The 18331-nt window shown below is 45.0% G+C and overlaps 1 protein-coding gene across 1 annotated transcript in view; it reads left to right on the top strand.

The window, feature by feature from the left end:
- Positions 1-18331, top strand: part of MYO10 (myosin X) — a 171446-nt gene that overhangs the window by 128877 nt on the left and 24238 nt on the right. Inside the window, exons 20-26 of the mRNA XM_075417122.1 lie at positions 10179-10303; positions 10462-10576; positions 12976-13082; positions 14073-14282; positions 14585-14624; positions 15048-15950; positions 17183-17306. Coding sequence (XP_075273237.1) covers positions 10179-10303; positions 10462-10576; positions 12976-13082; positions 14073-14282; positions 14585-14624; positions 15048-15950; positions 17183-17306 — 1624 coding nt within the window. The remainder of the gene's footprint in view (positions 1-10178; positions 10304-10461; positions 10577-12975; positions 13083-14072; positions 14283-14584; positions 14625-15047; positions 15951-17182; positions 17307-18331) is intronic.

Raw genomic sequence — 18331 nt, 5'->3', positions numbered from 1 at the left:
TTTTAGTCTAGCCCTCTGCGTGGCAAACTGTAAGGAAGCCATTAACGCCTACCGGAAGGAAGAGGACATCCCGTGTTTTCTTGGAAGTGTCTGGTGGCTTTAGATGGTCCCTCCACCATGGGTAAGCTCTTCACTGAATACAGAATCACAGAATGTTCGGGGTTGGAAGGGACCTCTGTGGGTCAAACAGTCCAACCCCCCTGCTGAAGCAGGGTTACCTACAGCAGGCTGCACAGGACCTTGTCCAGACCTTGTCCAGGCAGATCTTGATGTGCCTTCTGGTTTGAATAAATCTTGCTTTGATTTTCATGCTTTTTATGTCTTTATCTGCTGTATACTAGAAATTGTTATCAAAATTATGCTTTTGGTATAACTACTCCCAGATTACTATCAAGGCCTCTCAGCTTTCTCATTGATGATCTCCTCAAGGCTTTTCACAGAATCACAGAATGGTAGGGGTTGGAAGGGACCTCTGTGGGTCATCTAGGCCAACCGCCCTGCCAAAGCAGGGTCACCTACAGCAGGCTGCACAGGACCTTGTCCAGGTGGGTTTTGAATATCTCCAGAGAAGGAGACTCCACAACCTCCCTGGGCAGGCTGTTCCAGGGCTCCGTCACCCTCAGAGTGAAGAAATTCTTCTTCATGTTCAGACGGAACTTCCTGTGCTTCAGTTTGTGCCCATTGCCCCTTGTCCTGTTGCTGGGCACCACTGAAAAGAGTCTGGCCCCGTCCTTTTGACAGCCAGAAATGTGTTTTAATGAAGTCTCTTACTGCCTTTTTTTTTTTTTTAAACTCAGTTCTTAATTCTCATGGCTCTCATCTAAATGGTTTCCAGTGTAGCGGTCTCCTTAATTGTGCTCCAAACTCAGACACAACATTTTAGTAGCAGTCATATAGGTGAGAAACACAGGTTAGCTCACAAATCACTAAACTGAATTCTGAAATCTGAGAGAATTTTTAGTATTCTTTTTAAAGCAATGCCCCAAAATAGAAGAATCTCAAGACGTAAATGGCATTGAAGCATGCAGTCCTAAAGGAACAGGGTGTGACCAGGTCCAGAGGGCCAGCAGGTGGGTGGCCAGGAGTGAAGCAGAGAATAAAGTGAGATTTGTATATCTTCTTCTGCTCTCTTTGTGCTCCACAAGTTGATGTCTCTTGTCCCTCTGTGGAGTGCGGTGTTAGCTCCTTCCACCCATGCATTGCAAGCTTTTGTGGCTGGAAGTGAGGTTCCTCCACCTCCTCCTTTCTACTTACCTGCAGTAGAGAAGAGGAGGTGATGTCCCTGTATTCTCTCTCCCCCCGTGTAGAGCTGCAGTCTGAAAAAAGATTGCTCAGTTTCATGTCACCACGGAAAGCAAGGAGAGTAGTGATAATGCAGATCAAAGTCGTTTGCAATACTATTTCAGGATGTACTCCTGAAGTGATAACTGTGTTAGCATTTCAGTGAGAACTACCTACATGGAGGGCTTCATGTAATAGAGTGTGAGATTATTTGTAGTAAGACTACACTAGGTATTAGAAGTACATAGGATTAGGTTCTTTCACAGATGATTACAAGAAAAGGTTTTACAGCTACGGCAGACTTTGGCTGTGCAATATGAAATTCATCTTAAATAGATTTTCTCAAGTATTTTCATCCTAATTTTCTACCCCCTGATGAAGTGTTGTATCTTTCAGGAATAAACGCTTGATACTAAACGCCATTATCCATGCCACACAGGCAGGAAGAAATCATGTTACAGGAACCATCCTAGAACATCATTTATTGCCTTTAAGTATAGAAATGGACTTACATACCTGGCCTGCCAATAACCTGTCAAATACGTGGTTGAAAAGTCTGGTGTGGAGGAGTGAAAGTACAGTGGAAAAACTAAAAAAAAAAAAAAAAAAAAAAAGAAGAAGAAGAAGAAAAAAGCGAAATAAGGGTGGGCGCTCAGTCCCCTGAGTTATTTGAAGTCGTCGCTGATGTGGCGAGTCGGGGTTTCACCATCTGCCGTTGGTCCGTGCGCAGGCTCAGCAGACACGGAGCGGTGTGTGCAGTTGTCCTCTTGACCGTTGTAGTGAACAGTGGCGACGCTGGCTGCCTTGGCGTGGGATGGGTAAGGAAGGACAGCTGTCCTAGCAATTAGTACCTCACAGCTTGTTCCTTCATGGTATGTCGGTAGCTATCAGGCAGCCTGATTGATTTTCTTCAGGAGAAGCCTGCTGACCGGTCACAATGTGGGGTGGATGGGGCCAGATTGGGGTTTGGTCTGCGGGGATTGGAGGCTTTAGTGAAGGTGACCTCAGATGAAATGGCAACAGATTACTCGCAGGTGGAGAAGGGGGGTCCACAAAAAGTTCCAGCTGGGGTCCGTGCTGCGAGTTGCACCTTCTGTCAGTGTGCTGAGACCCTGCCAGGGCGGCTTCAAAACTTAAATCCCTCTTTTCCCAAACGCTTTTGGTAGTCTGTCTCACGTGGCTGCTCCGGGACGAACAGCCCGCAGGACTTGCTGTGCATTTCAATGGACGCGCTGAATAATGTGTTCAGGCAACAAGGGCTCACTTCAGCTGGAAACTCAGGCAATCACACAGATAGCTCTGAACATGCACTTAAGAAACCTAAATATCTCTGGCGTTCCAGCCTGTGCCTTTAACAATCCATTGCTATTGCACAAAGCTTTAAGCGGTGTGTAAGAAATTACCCTGTCATGGTGAGGAGGCAGCATTCGCCTGGGCTGATGCGGAGGCATGGACGAATGCTGTCTTCTTGTAGAAGATATTCCGTCTACCTTTAGAAAGGAAGGTTCACAAAGAGGCTGTTGTGTGGTTACTCCGGAGTAGCATTAAGTCCATGCAAATCAAGCAAAAAGATTACTCTGAAACACAAGAGTAAGGTGACAGTGACTAACAGAAAGTAGACTAAATAGCTCCAAGACTGTGAGTTTATTGATCATTGTTGACAAAAGCATGAACTTGCAACAAGCCAATCAGAACCACTTGAGTATCTTTTCTCCGACAGTGAAGCTAGTTCCAGCTCTTATCTTTGCTATATATAGACAAGCAGGACCTGAAATATGACTACAGCAGCTTTGTAGATGAACCTCACTCAGCAGTGTCTTGACCTGGTCGAAATCTTTAAGCACTAGTGCAAATGGTCAGTGTGGTAATGTACTGCTTTGCGGTTGTTGTCTTAAAAATACCCTTGAGATGTCCTTGCTTGTAAAGTAAGCTGGATGACAGGCTGAATATAAATACAAAAACATTTTTGTATTTGTTTTTTTAGTCTCCTCCTTTGACTGTTTTGGTGCAGTGGAAAAACTCTAAAATTACTGTGTTCCTTCTATACAGTGTTATTTTTAGAAGGGGCAACTCTAACCTGTGGCATGAGAGTGGCTAATTCTGAAGCCTGTCTCTTATCTCAAATACCCAGGGCTGGAAGATGAGTCAGGCAGGTCAGTTGCAGTAGTTGGAGTGAAGCTCAGCTCATCGTGCGAACGCTTGCTGTCGGTAAATGCAGTACTTTCACGTTCAGACCTGTAGAGATTGTACAAAAGAGCCAGGATGTCATTATTGAGTTTGCAGTGAAATCTGGCCTGGAGTTGGCAGCAGGTTTTTCTGAGGCACAAGTGTTGTTGCAGTGTGCCCATACTCTTTTTCTAGCAAGTTGCTACCAGCAGTGCTAGTGATTTTTAAAGGTTTTTTATGGTTTTTGAGGATGTGTGTGTGGATAAAGGGCAGGAGAACTTTGGACATGCAAAACACTTTCTGTTACTTCACGTTTATTCGCATATTTCTTGACTTGCCAGTGCCATACGGTAGAAATACCAAATGAACTTTTTAGCTGTGGCATGTTCTTTGTTTTTATTCTCCTATGTACTCTCAACAGTGCTTGTCTATGGACACAAATACTCTGGGACAGTCTTCAAAAACAAAGCAGGCATCAAACTTGTCTATGTTTTGACCTGAACCTGTTCCAGTTGCAGCTAGCTGCGTGCTGGAGAAGACCGTAGAGGGCTTCTTTCCTTGAAATACCCATGCTCTTAGGTTAGAGGGACCTGAAGCTCCAGGTCCTTGGACAGGACATGCACAGGTTTTAATGCTCCTTGTTCTGTGATCGCGGCAATTTGGAGATTGAAACTCTGTTGAGTAAGCCGACGCCATCAAAGTTGACAAGTACAAGCACCTGAAGAAGCGATGGCTAGGGGAGCAGGGCGTGAAAGGGTTTGTTGGAGGTGGGAGGGTGACCAACGCGGCACTGCGGCTGAAGTCTCTGCCTTTGACGGGGAGCTCGCCCTAGCCCTGCCCGTCCTGGCTTTACAGTGCATTTTCCTGTTGTGGGTGCAGGCGTTTCCCTCTCACTTCTTTCAGGTTACGGGCTTGAATCCCGTAAAGGCTGCTGAGCAGTACGTATGGATAAGAATCGCTCAGTATAACGTGTTTTTAAAAAGACAAACAATGGGCATGCAGAAATTTTCATATCAGTTCAGCTGGATTATATATTAGAAGTCAATTTATTGACACTTTTCAAATTTTGCTGGGAGGAAAGCCTGGCTTTGGGTTGGACTTGAGGAGCTGGTGATTGAGAGCAGAAGAACGTGGGGAATGTTTCAGAAAAGTCTGGCTTAAAAAATCCCCCTACTTCTGAGGAAATATCAGTCATGTTTGGATGTGAAAACAAGTTCCAAACCCACTCTAAGCATGGGAAGATTGACTGCTTTTTAATTTCTGCTGCTTTTCTCCAGAGTAAAATTGCCATGACTTCATTTTAGTAGTAAAGGAGAAGAGATTTAAAGAACTAAGACACTGAGAAAAGTTACTGGTTTTTAAATTAAAAATTACTCTTTCGCATCCTTTTAGGTGGTTTTCATGATCATCTTCTCTGTACCTGTCTTCCACGAAGCACTTTCCTAAGCCAGGAAAATAGCACTTTTAAGACACAGTAGCAAAACTGACATAGTCCTACTCAAGTTCTCACAGAGAAATCTAGAAACAAAGTACTGGGTGCTTTTCTTCTTCCCTCCCCTGCCATCTCTCTGTGAAGTTCCTTCTGCCTAAATGGTGTCCATGCGGCTGCTGTAATCTGTCATTACTGTGCCTGTACTCTTCTGAGCCAGCCGGTACTTCATGGAGGAAGAAGGATTTCCACGGGGGGAAGTCAGGTGTCCTCTGTGTCTGGATGGAGCAAATGATGTGCAGAACAACCAAATACTGCGTTCTGTGCGTCTGTTACTCCAGCGTTTGGGGTCTCCACCAAGGGTGCTGTCCAGGGGAAAGGGTTGATGTTTTTTCGACCCTCGGTCAGACTGCAATCTGAGGAATGACTTGATCATGACAATTACGCGTGGGTGTTAGATGTCTGTCCTAAAGGCTCTTTCTAATTGCGATTTCAGGCAGGAGCTTTGCCCTTTAGGAGGCTCACAACAGATCAGAGCAAGCATTTAGCAGCTTAAGGAGCCAGAGTCTCGCCAGCAGAGACTCCAGGTCGCATTAAAGCCTTGGCTTCGGTGCCGTCTGGCACAAATTCAGGGGAGACTTTTGGATTCAGGAAGTGATAAATTACAAGTTGTGCCACGAAGGAGTGCACTGTAAAAAACACCTTTATCAAGCAGAACAGACCTGACTTGTAGCTATCAGTTTCGTGTTGGTGTTGCTCAGTGCCCTGCCGTGGCTGGGACCCACGTGAGTCTAGCTGCTGTCTGGCGATTTTGCGTGTTGGAGTGGTTTAGTGCTGCCATTCCTTGATAAAACTGAACCATCTGTTGAAAATTGAGTTGATGTGAAGTTGATTGCATCTCTTGGACAATTTTGGAAGCCATCAGTTGACTTGCTTTTCTGTTGCCTTTGCTTTTATAAATTTGGTCTTAGTTTGCAGGAGTCTTAGCAATTCATCCAATTTTCTACTTTGGAAGACACATTATTTTAAAATCAGTTACAGTCCTGTGGTCTATGTGAAATTTTCCTACAGAGTTCGATTTCTTCCAAAGTGTTCATTTGTGAAACAAGTCCGGTTTTTACAGCAACACTGGTAAAAATTTAGCAGACCCCAGAGATGAGTCCTGTCCTGTGTCACTTTGCTGTAAAGCTGAAGGTTAGCTTGCTTACCAGAGGGAGTCTGAAGGAGTGCCAGTAAAGACACAAGACTGAACAGACGTTCTTCTCCCCCTCTACTCTGCGCTAGTGAGGCCCCATGTGGAGTACTGTGTCCAGTTCTGGGCTCCCCACTTCAAGAAAGATGAGGAGCTACTGGAGAGAGTCCAGCGGAGGGCTACGAGGATGGTGAGGGGACTGGAGCATCTCTCCTACGAGGAGAGGCTGAGGGAGCTGGGCTTGTTCAGCCTGAAGAAGAGAAGGCTGCGAGGGGACCTAATAAATGCTTACAAATATCTGAAGGGTGGGTGTCAGGAGGATGGGGCCAGACTCTTTTCAGTAGTGCCCAGCGACAGGACAAGGGGCAACAGGCACAAACTGAAGCAGAGGAAGTTCCAGCTGAACATGAGGAAGAACTTCTTCCCTCTGAGGGTGACGGAGCACTGGAACAGGCTGCCCAGGGAGGTTGTGGAGTCTCCTTCTCTGGAGATATTCAAGACCCACCTGGACGCGGTCCTGTGCAGCCTACTGTAGGTGACCCTGCTTTGGCTGGGGGGTTGGACTAGATGACCCACAGAGGTCCCTTCCAACCCCTACCATTCTGTGATTCTGTGAGTCTTTATGCTACTGCACATTGAACTCCTTAGCGCTGCACTGAGATTCGTTCAAGCGGAGATGGTCATCATTCTCTGTCTTAGAAGTGCCTGCAGTTTAGCAGTGGGGTATATACAGCACTTGCACTCTGGTGCAATAAATGCTCATGCAATTGACTTTTTAAGTACAAGCAGTCCTGCTGACTTGAAGTTACGCTTAAGGTTATCCCTGTCTGCAAGGTTTTATGCAGTCCAGGCTGAAATCCTCTTCGTCCACAGAGTGGAACTCCCTGAGGTGCAGCGTGTGGCCGAGGCGTGGGGTGGGCGTGCTGGGTGCTGTGGAGGTGTGCGCAGGGACGGCGTTTGTTACTGCTTCTGGTTGTTTTAGCGTTCGGGGTTTCGGCTCCGCCGCTGACTGGCTGCAGCTCTCCTCGCTGGTGAGGACTGCAGAGTCCCTGCGACGGCTCAGTGGAAGACCCCCAGGTGGTGGGGAGTAGCTTCTGGTACTCCGTGTTCGAAGGGTGAAATGGGAGTCCGGCACATCCCTTACCACCACCCCCGGTTTGCCCAAAGCAGCCAGACTTGTTGCAGATGTAACTCCAGTGACATGCCAGGGCTGGGTTTGACCCTCTGGTTTAATAGCCTCACGTGTCTGTGAGTAACTGAAAATAGCTAGTAGTGTAAAGCAAAGGAGTGTGCTCGTGTAATTAAATTGTGATGGTCTTTATGTTGCCCTGCTGTGATACCGTGCTAACATCTCTCGCAGTGTTTCATGCTTTTGTTTAAGATGGAGTTAGGTGACTGTGTGAAAAACCCACCTTCTTGTGACAGAGCAGGGCTCTTTCTAACTTCTGCAGCTGCTGGAAAAAGGTCATGAAAATGTTGCTTCTCCCTCTGCAACTCAAAACAGAGGTAGAAAGTTTCTTTTTTAAAAAGTGACATGCGCTTTCAAGCCAGCCATGTGGCTGACTTTTGACTTTTTAAGTGCCTGGGGCTGGCAATAAAAGGATTAGGTGATGCAGCAGCCATCTGGCTCTCAGAGCAGGAGGTGCTCCCTTGCAAATTGAGAGACTGCCGTATGAGAGAGACATCTGTGGTATCACCAACATTTTGCCTGGCTTTGGTGTATCCCCGCTCCCATCCATGCGTCTGCTTCCCGGCCTCACTGCCCCGAAAATACTTTTTGTTTGCAAGTCTTGTGAAGATCGTCACCTTTTGAGCCATCGAGTATGGGTAGGGTAAAAGGACTGAGAGCGTGTATAGTGTCAGAGAAAAAAAGATGTATTGACCAGTGTCCATTTGTGGCACGAATCAGCCGTGGGTTATGCGAGGCAAAAAGTGAAAATGTTTTTTTCCCCTAATACTGCCGTAGGGTGGGCACGTGTGGAAAACGCTGCTGGCGATACCGGTCATGAGTATCGATACCTTTATTGTAAGTGTTCATACTCTCTGCTCAGTACAACAAAAAGGTTTTGCTCGAGGTGTATTTTACCAGCGGTGGCAAAATCCAGATTGAGCATGCTGTTGAGAAGGAAGAGCTTGTTCGTCAGGGTTTTTATGGGTGCAGACACGGGGATAAACGGTTAAATCACGTTTGTATCAGAGCCATCAGCGTGGCAGCGGCCGCAGCGGTGCGGAGCTGGTGCGGCTCCTGAGCTCCCTGCGGTGCAAGGCACCCGTCTCGGAGGCTGCTGCGGGTGGCGGAGTTTCCCTGTTCCCCCGTCCGCCTGCTGGGGCCGGACCAGGTCCTGCCAGCCCAGTGCTCATCTCCCCGGGCAGGGCAGGGCTCGCCGTGGTGACCGGCCGCTTTTTGAAACACAAATTGTTTTCATTTTTGTTCAGTGCTGTGGACTGTGGAGGAAGGGCCGGGCTGTGGTCTTTTTCCGTGTGAATTTTAGCCCAGATACCAAAGGAAGGGGTTGGAAGGTCTGCTGCTGTCGGAAGAACGGTGAGTGCCGGGGAAGCGTTGGCCTGGGCAGCTCCACGACAGCTTGGTGCAGGGGGGCTCCCAACTCTGCTTGGGAAAGGAAATTAATGAAAGGAAGAGTGGCAACATTTCAATTAGAGATTTTGCCTGTTAAAGGAGGGAGGTAGAAGCTAATCTATCAATATTTTTGAAGCTACCTAATTAACGAATCTGAGTTATCACTGGCACATAGTGTTTTGCTTTACACATAAAGGTGCTGATGGAAAAGTTTAGACTAGGTATTTTTAATTATCTTTTGAGTCTGTGCTTTCCTGAAATTACTTTTGAGAAGTTAAAATTCTGAGGAGTCATTTATTTGCTAGGTTGAAGAAGAGGCATGATTAAAGCCAGTTAACAAATACCAAGAGAGTCCTCTGATTTGCAGTTGCTCAGGGCTTGGTCTTGCTGTCATTTCTACCAGCTGAGGAACTCCAGGTCTTACATAAACCATTGACTCTATCTATGAGATCCCACCTTCTGAACTTCTTGCAGGGTACTAAGCCCTGTACTCCAGCCCTGCAGATGACAGTGCAGGAGAGTCAGCTGGTGGGTTAAAGTGGATTTTGGAGCTGATGAAGGAAACGGTGTATTTACATGTGGTGGCGTTTCGGTATCAGGGTTGCTGGCGTTTTCCCGGGTAGGGATTAGCACTATCTTGAATGTTTCCAGGGATGGGGCATCTACAGCTTTGCTGTCAACTGTCTTGAGTAGCTTTGTGTGGCCGTGGCTGGTTTACCTCAAAGCGTGGTGACAGGACAGGTGACTTTGGGGACCCTGCGATGGGACAAGGGGCTCCCGGGGGCAGGAAGATACTGATCAGTACGCACAGGTTTTTGTGGCTGAGTGGCTAGGGTTACCTGTTTTCTAAATGAAAAATTATGCCGAAAGAACTGCGTGCAAACTAAGAGAGACTTATTTCAGATAAGCAAATTATTTTTTTCTCTGTTTATAGATGAAAATATTTCTGCTGTTCAGAATAGCAGCAAAAAGAAACTCTTTGAAATACAGCTTATTTAAGATTTGAGGTTCCGCTGGCAAACTTCCATCCTTGTCCATAGTAGATGAATTGTCACTACACTAAAAATTAAATCTTTTCTGCCCTTCTGGTTTTGTGTTTTTTCCTAAAACTGTATCACACCACTGTATTTGTGTATTTTCAACATTTGGGATCATCTACAGAAACTGTCAATTCAGTTGCTAAAGAAACAAAATATCCAAGCTGGTGGCTGTTGACCTGTCGGCTTCTTTCCGTCGCTTCTTCCTGCACAGCAATGGCCTGCGAATACACGAGACATGGAAGGAGAGAGCTGATGGGATTAAATGGCTGTAAATGTTGTGTTTATGGAAATTATATTGTGTAATTACCCCTTTATTTCCATCCTGTAGATACATTTTTATATGTTCTGAACTGCTGGTGTCCTTCAAGACATTGTGTAGCTAGTTTTTAGCATTTATGCATTGCAGATCCATATAATTTGCCCTTTGTTTATTTCCCCCGACTTCTCTCACCACTGCTATTAAAGTCCTTGTTTTGAACCTGCTCGTTTTAGATGCCAGACCAGTTCGATCAGACAGTGGTGCTTAACCAGCTGCGCTATTCTGGGATGCTGGAGACAGTCAGGATTCGGAGGGCTGGCTTCCCGGTCCGGAGGCCCTTTCAAGACTTTTATATAAGGTAAACACACCGACTTGTGCACTTCAGATGCGAGTCCTGGATACCAAATCAATGTTCCTGTATTGAGGGATAAAGTGAAAATCTAGTAAGAAAAAAATCGTATGGCAAAAATAGAACTTGTCTTTTAAATGAAGTAATAAATGCTTTTTGGTTGCCAGGTATAAAGTCCTCATGAGAAACTTAACTCTGCCCGAAGATTTAAATGAGAAATGCGCCGTCCTTCTTCGTCTGTATGACAACACAAGCACCGAATGGCAGCTTGGAAAAAATAAGGTAAAATAATCTGACTGTGCATGTTGTGGGACTGGTGCTTGTACAAAGCTGAGGGGACAGGATTTAGACTGCACAGCTGCAGAGGGGCAGTTGTAATGGTAATTACTTCTGGCCTGAAAAGAAGCTGCGCATGCCTATGGTGAAAGCCTTGTAGCAACAATTAATGGTTGTGCTGAGGAATTTGCTGTCTAAGGCACTTAGACACTGGACTGGTGATTTCACTCATGGAGAAAGAGTCCACTTCAGTTTTCTGCCACTGCTCACAAGCGATAGCGCTGGTGAGGAATCAGAGCTTAAAGCATGGTAGCTGGATTTTATCATTTTTAGAAGTATTGAGCATGTGAGGTAGTGCTTTTATTCTGCAGGGAGCTCCAGTCACACTAGTAAATCCACCCGCGTGATACCCGCTCACTGGCCGAAATCAGGGGGAGGAATTTTAGCCAATGTTCGTGTGGCAGAGTTGAGCTCTGAGTGTGCTTGCTATCCTAGTCTGAGAGTCTTTTTCAGAGGTACACTAGACCTCAATATGTGTCCTACACACACGTTGTCCTACTGGACAACCTGAACTTTGCCCGAAACTTTTTTTTCTTCCAAAAAAAATTCAAGTGATTTCAATTAAAAGAATGGATTTACAATTTGAGAAAGAAAACAATCCAGGTGCTTTTGCATGCTCGTTGTGCAAGTTTGATTCTGGACAACAGCTGCGTGCAGAGCTTCCCTCCTTGCAAACCTGTGCTCTTGGTCGTAACAAACGGTGTGAAAGCACTGCGTACTCAGGAGAAGATTCCCCGCTGCCGGATCTGAGATTTCCTAAATCTTAAAAATGCCTGGTGCAAAGGACTAGAGAGTGGATTGCGAATATCAGGCCATCTCTGTCAAGCATCATCCCCCAGGCCTCTGCGGACGGCTTTCTCCTTGTTTTTTTCTCTAGTAACTCCTGTTTGCACTCCCAGGGCTTCCGTAGCGGAGAATGAAAAACAGATCCAGAAGTAAAGTTTGCTGAATTACGTCTTACACTTGCAGTTTTCCTGTCAGTTGGTAGAACTGTGAAAAAAGCTTTCTCATTACCATAAGGTAGCAAAAATATTTTGTAAAGTCTGATTGATTTTTGTGTGAAAAGCCCTTCCTTCTCCCCCCCTTCTCCCCACAACGGCATGGTTTTGAAGGGTTTCCTCCGTTCCCCTGAACACTTACAGAGCCTCAGAGATGCTATTGGGAAAGTTGATTTAATCATTTTACAGTTATTTTAAGAGATAGAATCTGAAATATTCTGATGGCAGTTGAAGTCATCTTTCATCCCGTTTTTGTAGATGATGGCTTACAAATAATACGGTGATAATGTTCGGCCGCAGAGCTGGGCTGTGCTTCCCATTATACTTTCAGACGTCGTATATTAACAGTATTTATGCACAGACCCCGGACAGTGCTTTGGCATCTTAGGGATGTATGTTTGTGAGAACACGAATTTTTTTTAACCAGCTGCTCATCCAGACCTCAGCAGGAGCCAGAGCTCTGCTGTAATTTCCCTTGCTGGGGCCTGGGCTCACCCCCCCAGGAGCTGCCCGCACATTTGTAAGAGTCTTCATCAACAGCTTATTGTGGAGGAGAACAAGAGGGCATTGGTTTTAGACTGAACCCAGGACGGGGCACAATCCTGCCCATGTTGCTTAAGAGGGGTAACAACAACTTTGCGATGATTTAGCTTCAGCGTGAATTTTTCTGGTCGTTTACATCTCAAGCTGCCATGCGCCCGCTCGGGAAAAGGCGTGAGCCCAGGCTGAACGTGGGCTGAACATCCATTTTTGTTTGGGAGGGAGCTGGGTGCCTTTCTGAAGCAGAATTCTGTTGTGTTTTTAAAGCCAGTGTGTGTAGAGCAAAGAAGGATTGCCCACTGAGTCAGAGAAAAGGCTTTTTCCATGAGTAAAAATTTTATACAGAAAGAGCTGCCCAGCGCAGCTCGGTGCGGCACTTTGGGACTTTCTGTGGGACTTTCCACGTTCCTTAGTGTTGAGTGATTTGCAGTAAAACGTGGTCCCTTTCTAGTGACAATCAAAACTCAGAACTGTGCCTCTCCGTGGGAGTGCTGCTGCTTTTGCTTTGATGATGGGCTTTTTTCTCCACGAAACAGAGAGGGAGAAACTACCTTTTTTCCTGCTTGAACAGCCCATCAGGCTCTTCCCACTGTAATCCAGAGTTACAGGATCATCTGCAGGTATTTTCTTTTAAGAGGAATACGTTTCAGTTTTTTCTTTTCTGTTGAGGAAATGATATGTTTGTCTCTGAATCCCAGGCTGAGGCTTGCTGCTCGGACTGACATTGGCAGCACCCTGGCTGTCCTTCATATATGATATATATGATGCTGTCCGCAAGTTGGTTAAGCCAGAAATTTTCTTCTGTAGGTGTTTCTCCGCGAGTCCTTGGAACACAAGTTGGAGAAGCAGCGAGAGGTGGAAGTCACCAAGGCAGCAATGATTATCCGAGCGCACATCTTAGGTTATGCAGCCCGGTGAGTGAGTAGACCAGAACATTAACAATTAAACTTTTGAAGAAGTGGGTGGGGTGTCATGGAATTAAATCCTTCTGGCACAATTCTTAACTTTTTGTAGGGACCAGGCATCCAAATCTTGGATCTGGTATCTTTGCCAGATCCATGAATAAAAAAAAAAATGGAGTTTGAATTGTTTTAATATAATGAATAGGACAGTATGGAAGATTGGAGGTCAGCCAATATAATCGTATCATGGCATTAGATCCACGGTAGAAAATCTAGCTGGATGGCACCTAGTGGGGCTGCCCCAAGTTACCAGCTGAGATTCAGCTTTGTCTTTGCTTGTCATGGCAAGAAAAGAGAAGGCAAATAAAACTAATCGGTTCTTAAAGAATCATGACATTAGGTAACTGATTAACGTTTCACTTCTTTACCTGGCTTCATGCATTATGTATTAAGTGGAGTTGTTCATCCCATCTGTTTGTTTCTCTGCTTTTTCTACGAATCAGTTGAGGACAGCTTAAGGAAACTTGTTTGCATAACGAGGTAATTTCTCTTCATGTGTATATTAGTCCTGTCCTTATGTTCTCACCAGTCACTCAAAAACTGTATTTCTTTTATAATGACAGAGCTATCCTGCTGTTCATGATCTTTCTTTTCTGAGATGTGGGGTGACTACCTATGTATATTCTTTCTCCACATGTGTGCACACACACAGAGCTGCCCTTTTAGCATCTGTTTGTCAGGGGCAGAAGAACGTGTAAGACAGGTAATGTGCATTTCCTTAATGAAGACACAGACAGCGCTGTCATAGAAAGGAGAGAACCTCTTTCCTCTCCTAGGGAGGAGAATGTGAACGAGAATGGGGAAACCGTCACAAAACTAGAAATAATAAATTATTTTACTACCATGGGCTCGTTATTGCAGGTCACCATGGCAAGACCTCTCGCGACTGCTCGTTAGTTCCTTGTTTTCTTAGAAATTTGCCTTCTATTTTTTATCTCCCAGAAAGCGGTATAGAAAGGTTCTCCACCATGTGGTTGTGATACAGAAGAACTACAGAGCATACTGTGGTAGGAAAAAGTTCCTGTGCCTGAAGAAAGCAGCCATAATCCTCCAGAAGCAGCGGCGAGGCCAGCTTGCTCGACGTGTTTACAGGGAGCGACTAGAGGAGAAGCGGAGACAAGAGGAGGAAAGAAGAAAAGAGGAGGAAGAAAGGTGCAGTATGCTGCCTTACAGCACTCTCCTGTCTGTGCCATATTAGGTTTTGGTCTGAGTAACCTACATTTCAGGCTATCTTTGATCAAGTGATTTTGCAAATCTTCGCTTCTTTTGCTAAAGGACACATATACCTATCAGTCATGGTTGTTTCTTATTCACAAAAATATCCTTGGTGACCTCGCTTCTGGCTGTTTTCCATGTGGCAGATGATGTCTGTAAGTTGAGCTATTGCCCCAGCAAAGGTATGTGATGAGCTTATGTTGAGCTTGATTTACTAACTTTTCTTCCCTCACTTTTAGAGAAAGACAAAGGCAAGAAGCAGAGCGTCTTGCCCAGCAGGTAAATGATATTCTTAATGCTTTCAGCCATCCTGGTTATTTCAGTATCACAACCCAGCCATTAAAAAAATAGAAGGCATCTGTGGCATTTAAAGTAAACTTATTACAGGAGCTGGCAGATAAAGCCAAAGGAAACTTGATACAGTTGTTTGCATGGAAATTTCTTTCACCTCATGCTTCATTTAATTTTTGGCAAAGATTGAACTTTCTGCACATACTTGAGCTTTCCAGTATCTGTGAGCAAATGTAATCATGTTTTCGTTTTTCTTTTTCTTTTTTTCCTGATGTAGGGATAAGGGTCCTTTTCAATGAACAGCATGATGGGAGCACAGTGGTTTAGAAATAAATAAATTTTGAGAAGGAATCTTGGATTGGGGGGCTTTATTTGATTTTAGTTATTTATTTTATTTTATTTTGAATGCAGGCTGAAGAAGAGAGACAGAAGCAGGAACTGGCTGCCATACAGAAAGCCCAGAAGGAGGCAGAGCTGAAGCAAGAGGTGGAGAAGCAGAAAGAAAGCAGGCAGGTGGAAGAAATCCTGCGTCTGGAAAAAGAAATTGAAGACCTGCAGCGTGTGAAGAAGCAGCAGGAGCTGTCCTTGACAGAGGCTTCATTACAGAGGTTGCAGCAGCTTCGAGACGAGGAACTCCGGCGGCTCGAGGATGAAGCGTGTCGAGCAGCCCAGGAGTTCCTGGAATCTCTGAACTTTGATGAGATTGATGAATGTGTCCGAAACATTGAGAGGTCTCTCTCTGTGGGCAACGGGTATCCTGCTGAGCTGACTGAACAGACTGGAAACGCCTGCAGTGAAAAACCCAATTTTAACTTCAGCCAGCCATATCCTGAGGAGGAGGTAGATGAGGGCTTTGAAGCTGACGATGATGCATTTAAGGATTCACCCAACCCGAGTGAGCATGGCCATTCTGATCAAAGGACCAGTGGCATCAGAACAAGCGATGATTCCTCAGAAGAGGATCCCTACATGAATGATACTGTGGTGCCAACAATTCCTGCTGCTAGCAATACCATGCTTATACCTCCTACCCACGACACGGTCAGTCTCCACAACTCTTCCAGTGGTGAATCCACATACTGCATGCCTGAAAACGTTTCATGCAGACCCCCAGATTCTGTGGAACTTATTTCTCCCGATGGAGACTATGATTACGACCAAGATGATTACGAAGACGGTGCTATTACTTCTGGTAGCAGCGTGACCTTCTCTAATTCGCACAGTAGCCAGTGGTCACCGGACTACCGATGCTCAGTGGGGACGTACAATAGCTCTGGAGCATACAGATTTAGCTCTGAAGGAGCTCAATCTTCTGTAAGTATCGTTGGTTTTATTATCTAATAGTTGATATGTGCTTTCTGATCTTTTTTTCACTCTGCAGCCGTAGTTACTGTAGCTGTTCTTGCAGATGTCTGTGTGGTATAGTTTGATTTCTCAGATGGCGTATGGACGTAGCTGTCTGTTGCCACCTAGGTGCCACTGGGGTGAGTGCATTAGAGGCGCCTCAGAAGCTGCCGGCAGTCCTAGGCTTATGCCAGGATACGGTTCCGTCTGGTGTAGTGCAGAACTGCACGTTACTTGGTGAGGAGCTCAGTGCGTGGCCTGGGATCCCATTCATACGCGTAATTCTTCTGTCCGTGTGTGTTCTGTCCGTGTGGTGGGGAACTGATTTCAGAAAAAACAGATGCAGTTATGCGTGCAAGTTGCAACAGTGTTGAATAAACTTCTTGCAGAAGTCTCTGAAATGCCAGGTGTATTTTGAGAAGACTTGGACAGTAAATTTCACAAAGTGCCTAAAATTACCGAGGCAGATACTCAGACTGAGGAGCTCTTTTTCAGTGCTGTTTACTGAATAGGCTGTGGGCTTTACTCCTGCAAATATTTTGGGAAGAATATGATTCCCTCTACCACTCAGAATACTTCTGTGAGACTGTGTGACTGGGAGAATGAAAAAGTATTTCAGCAACGCTGGCTTCTTCATAAGGAAATTTTTAACACTAAAATATCTGTTGCAGTTGGGGTTGTGAAAGCTGGTCGAAGAGCCAGCATGGTCATTGGGAGAAGCTGATAGTTCTTGCCTAAAAGACTTTTAGCTGTCTCTGTTGAGGAGTCCTTCCTGTTGCACGAGACTGGGTGCGTGTCAGATTCAGAACAGAAATTCTGATTATTCTGAGGATGGAGGAAAGCCATTACCACAGCTTGTGGAATATGTTCCTTTTTCAAGGCTTTTCTAAACTGTTACCCCAGCACTTCAGTGACGGAGGGAAGAAGCGCAAGGCAGCATACACTGGCCATGTTGCAAAGGGATAACTTTCCTGGGCAGCTACAAGGCTGTTTCATGGATTTGTTGCATGACAGTAGAGCCAGGGTGTAATCAAACAGGGCCAGCTGCAGCTTGCTGCGGTGTGCCCTTTCCTTTGTGACCCCGATGAAAACCATCGAGGAATCGTGTCCTTCTAACACAACATAAAATGCTTACTTCTAAACCAATTTCGTCTAAACTCTTTTCTGAGAGATCATTTCACCTTTCCTCTTTTCTTCCGTAGTTTGAAGACAGTGAAGAAGATTTTGACTCCAGGTTTGACACAGATGATGAACTTTCCTACCGGAGGGATTCAGTCTATAGCTGTGTCAGCCTGCCCTACTTTCACAGCTTTCTGTACATGAAAGGTACTGAGTGAATCAAAATTTGCTAAATGCACAAAGTAACCAGAAATGTTTACTACACCTTTATTGCACTCCAATTCTTGTAGAGTTAAAATTATTTTTGAATTTTTGAAAGGGTAATAGAGAAGTCTGGAGGGAGCTGCTCTCCAATTAAGTTACTTGCATTGGCTTACATCTGGCAGCATTTTTCCCATCTCCAGAGGAGCATCAGCATTTTGGGCTGCCTCTGTTTCATTTGACATCTTTGCTGGGTCATAAACAATGGAATATCCAGTATAAATATAGCAAAATAAGTCACAAAGTCAAATTGTACCAAATTTTGAGGAAAGCTGATTGCCTCTCCCAAAACCTCGTAACAGTCAGCATTCTGCGTTGCGGAGCAGTTTCACTGACCTCAGTCGACTTTCATTTTGGATCCGAAAGACACAAAGAAGGATGTGTGTAGCGAAGGGGCATGAGAGACTCCAAGAGAAAATACACAGGAGTTCTCTGGTTAGGATTCTTGGGTTTATCTTCTGATGACTGATAGTAAATTATAATCTAGGTGAATCCTTGTATGATACCCATCGCTGCAGCATAACTTACTTTCCTGGAACAGGAACAGTGATGTACAGCTACGTTTGTGTGAAAAATACTCTACGCAGTCATCGGTAGCGTGGCTTTCACCTCCTGATGCAGTTAGCAGTAGGTTTTTGTGGAACGACAGGAGTGTGTTGGTCTGGTTAAGGTTTTTATGACTGTGGTGTAACTACAGTGCAAGGTGTATTGTCTGCCGTAACAAAACTCGCAAGAAGTTTAGACAGTGTTGCCACACTTCGGTGTGACTGAGCTCACACTAGTGTATTTCTCACTGTAAGTATAGCTGTTCCAGGTTTTGTGGTTTTGAGTTCAACATTGTTACCTCCTAATAACCAAAAGTAACAGTATTGAAGGTCTGATTCTCATATACAATAAGACTTTTTAATCATTTATTATTTATTATATATATGTTATGTATAAGTGTATATAATTATATATCGGTTACATAT

This window comes from Opisthocomus hoazin, chromosome 3, assembly GCF_030867145.1.
Source record: "Opisthocomus hoazin isolate bOpiHoa1 chromosome 3, bOpiHoa1.hap1, whole genome shotgun sequence".
In the NCBI taxonomy this organism is placed as follows: domain Eukaryota; kingdom Metazoa; phylum Chordata; class Aves; order Opisthocomiformes; family Opisthocomidae; genus Opisthocomus; species Opisthocomus hoazin.
This window is presented reverse-complemented; position numbering and strand designations above follow the sequence as displayed.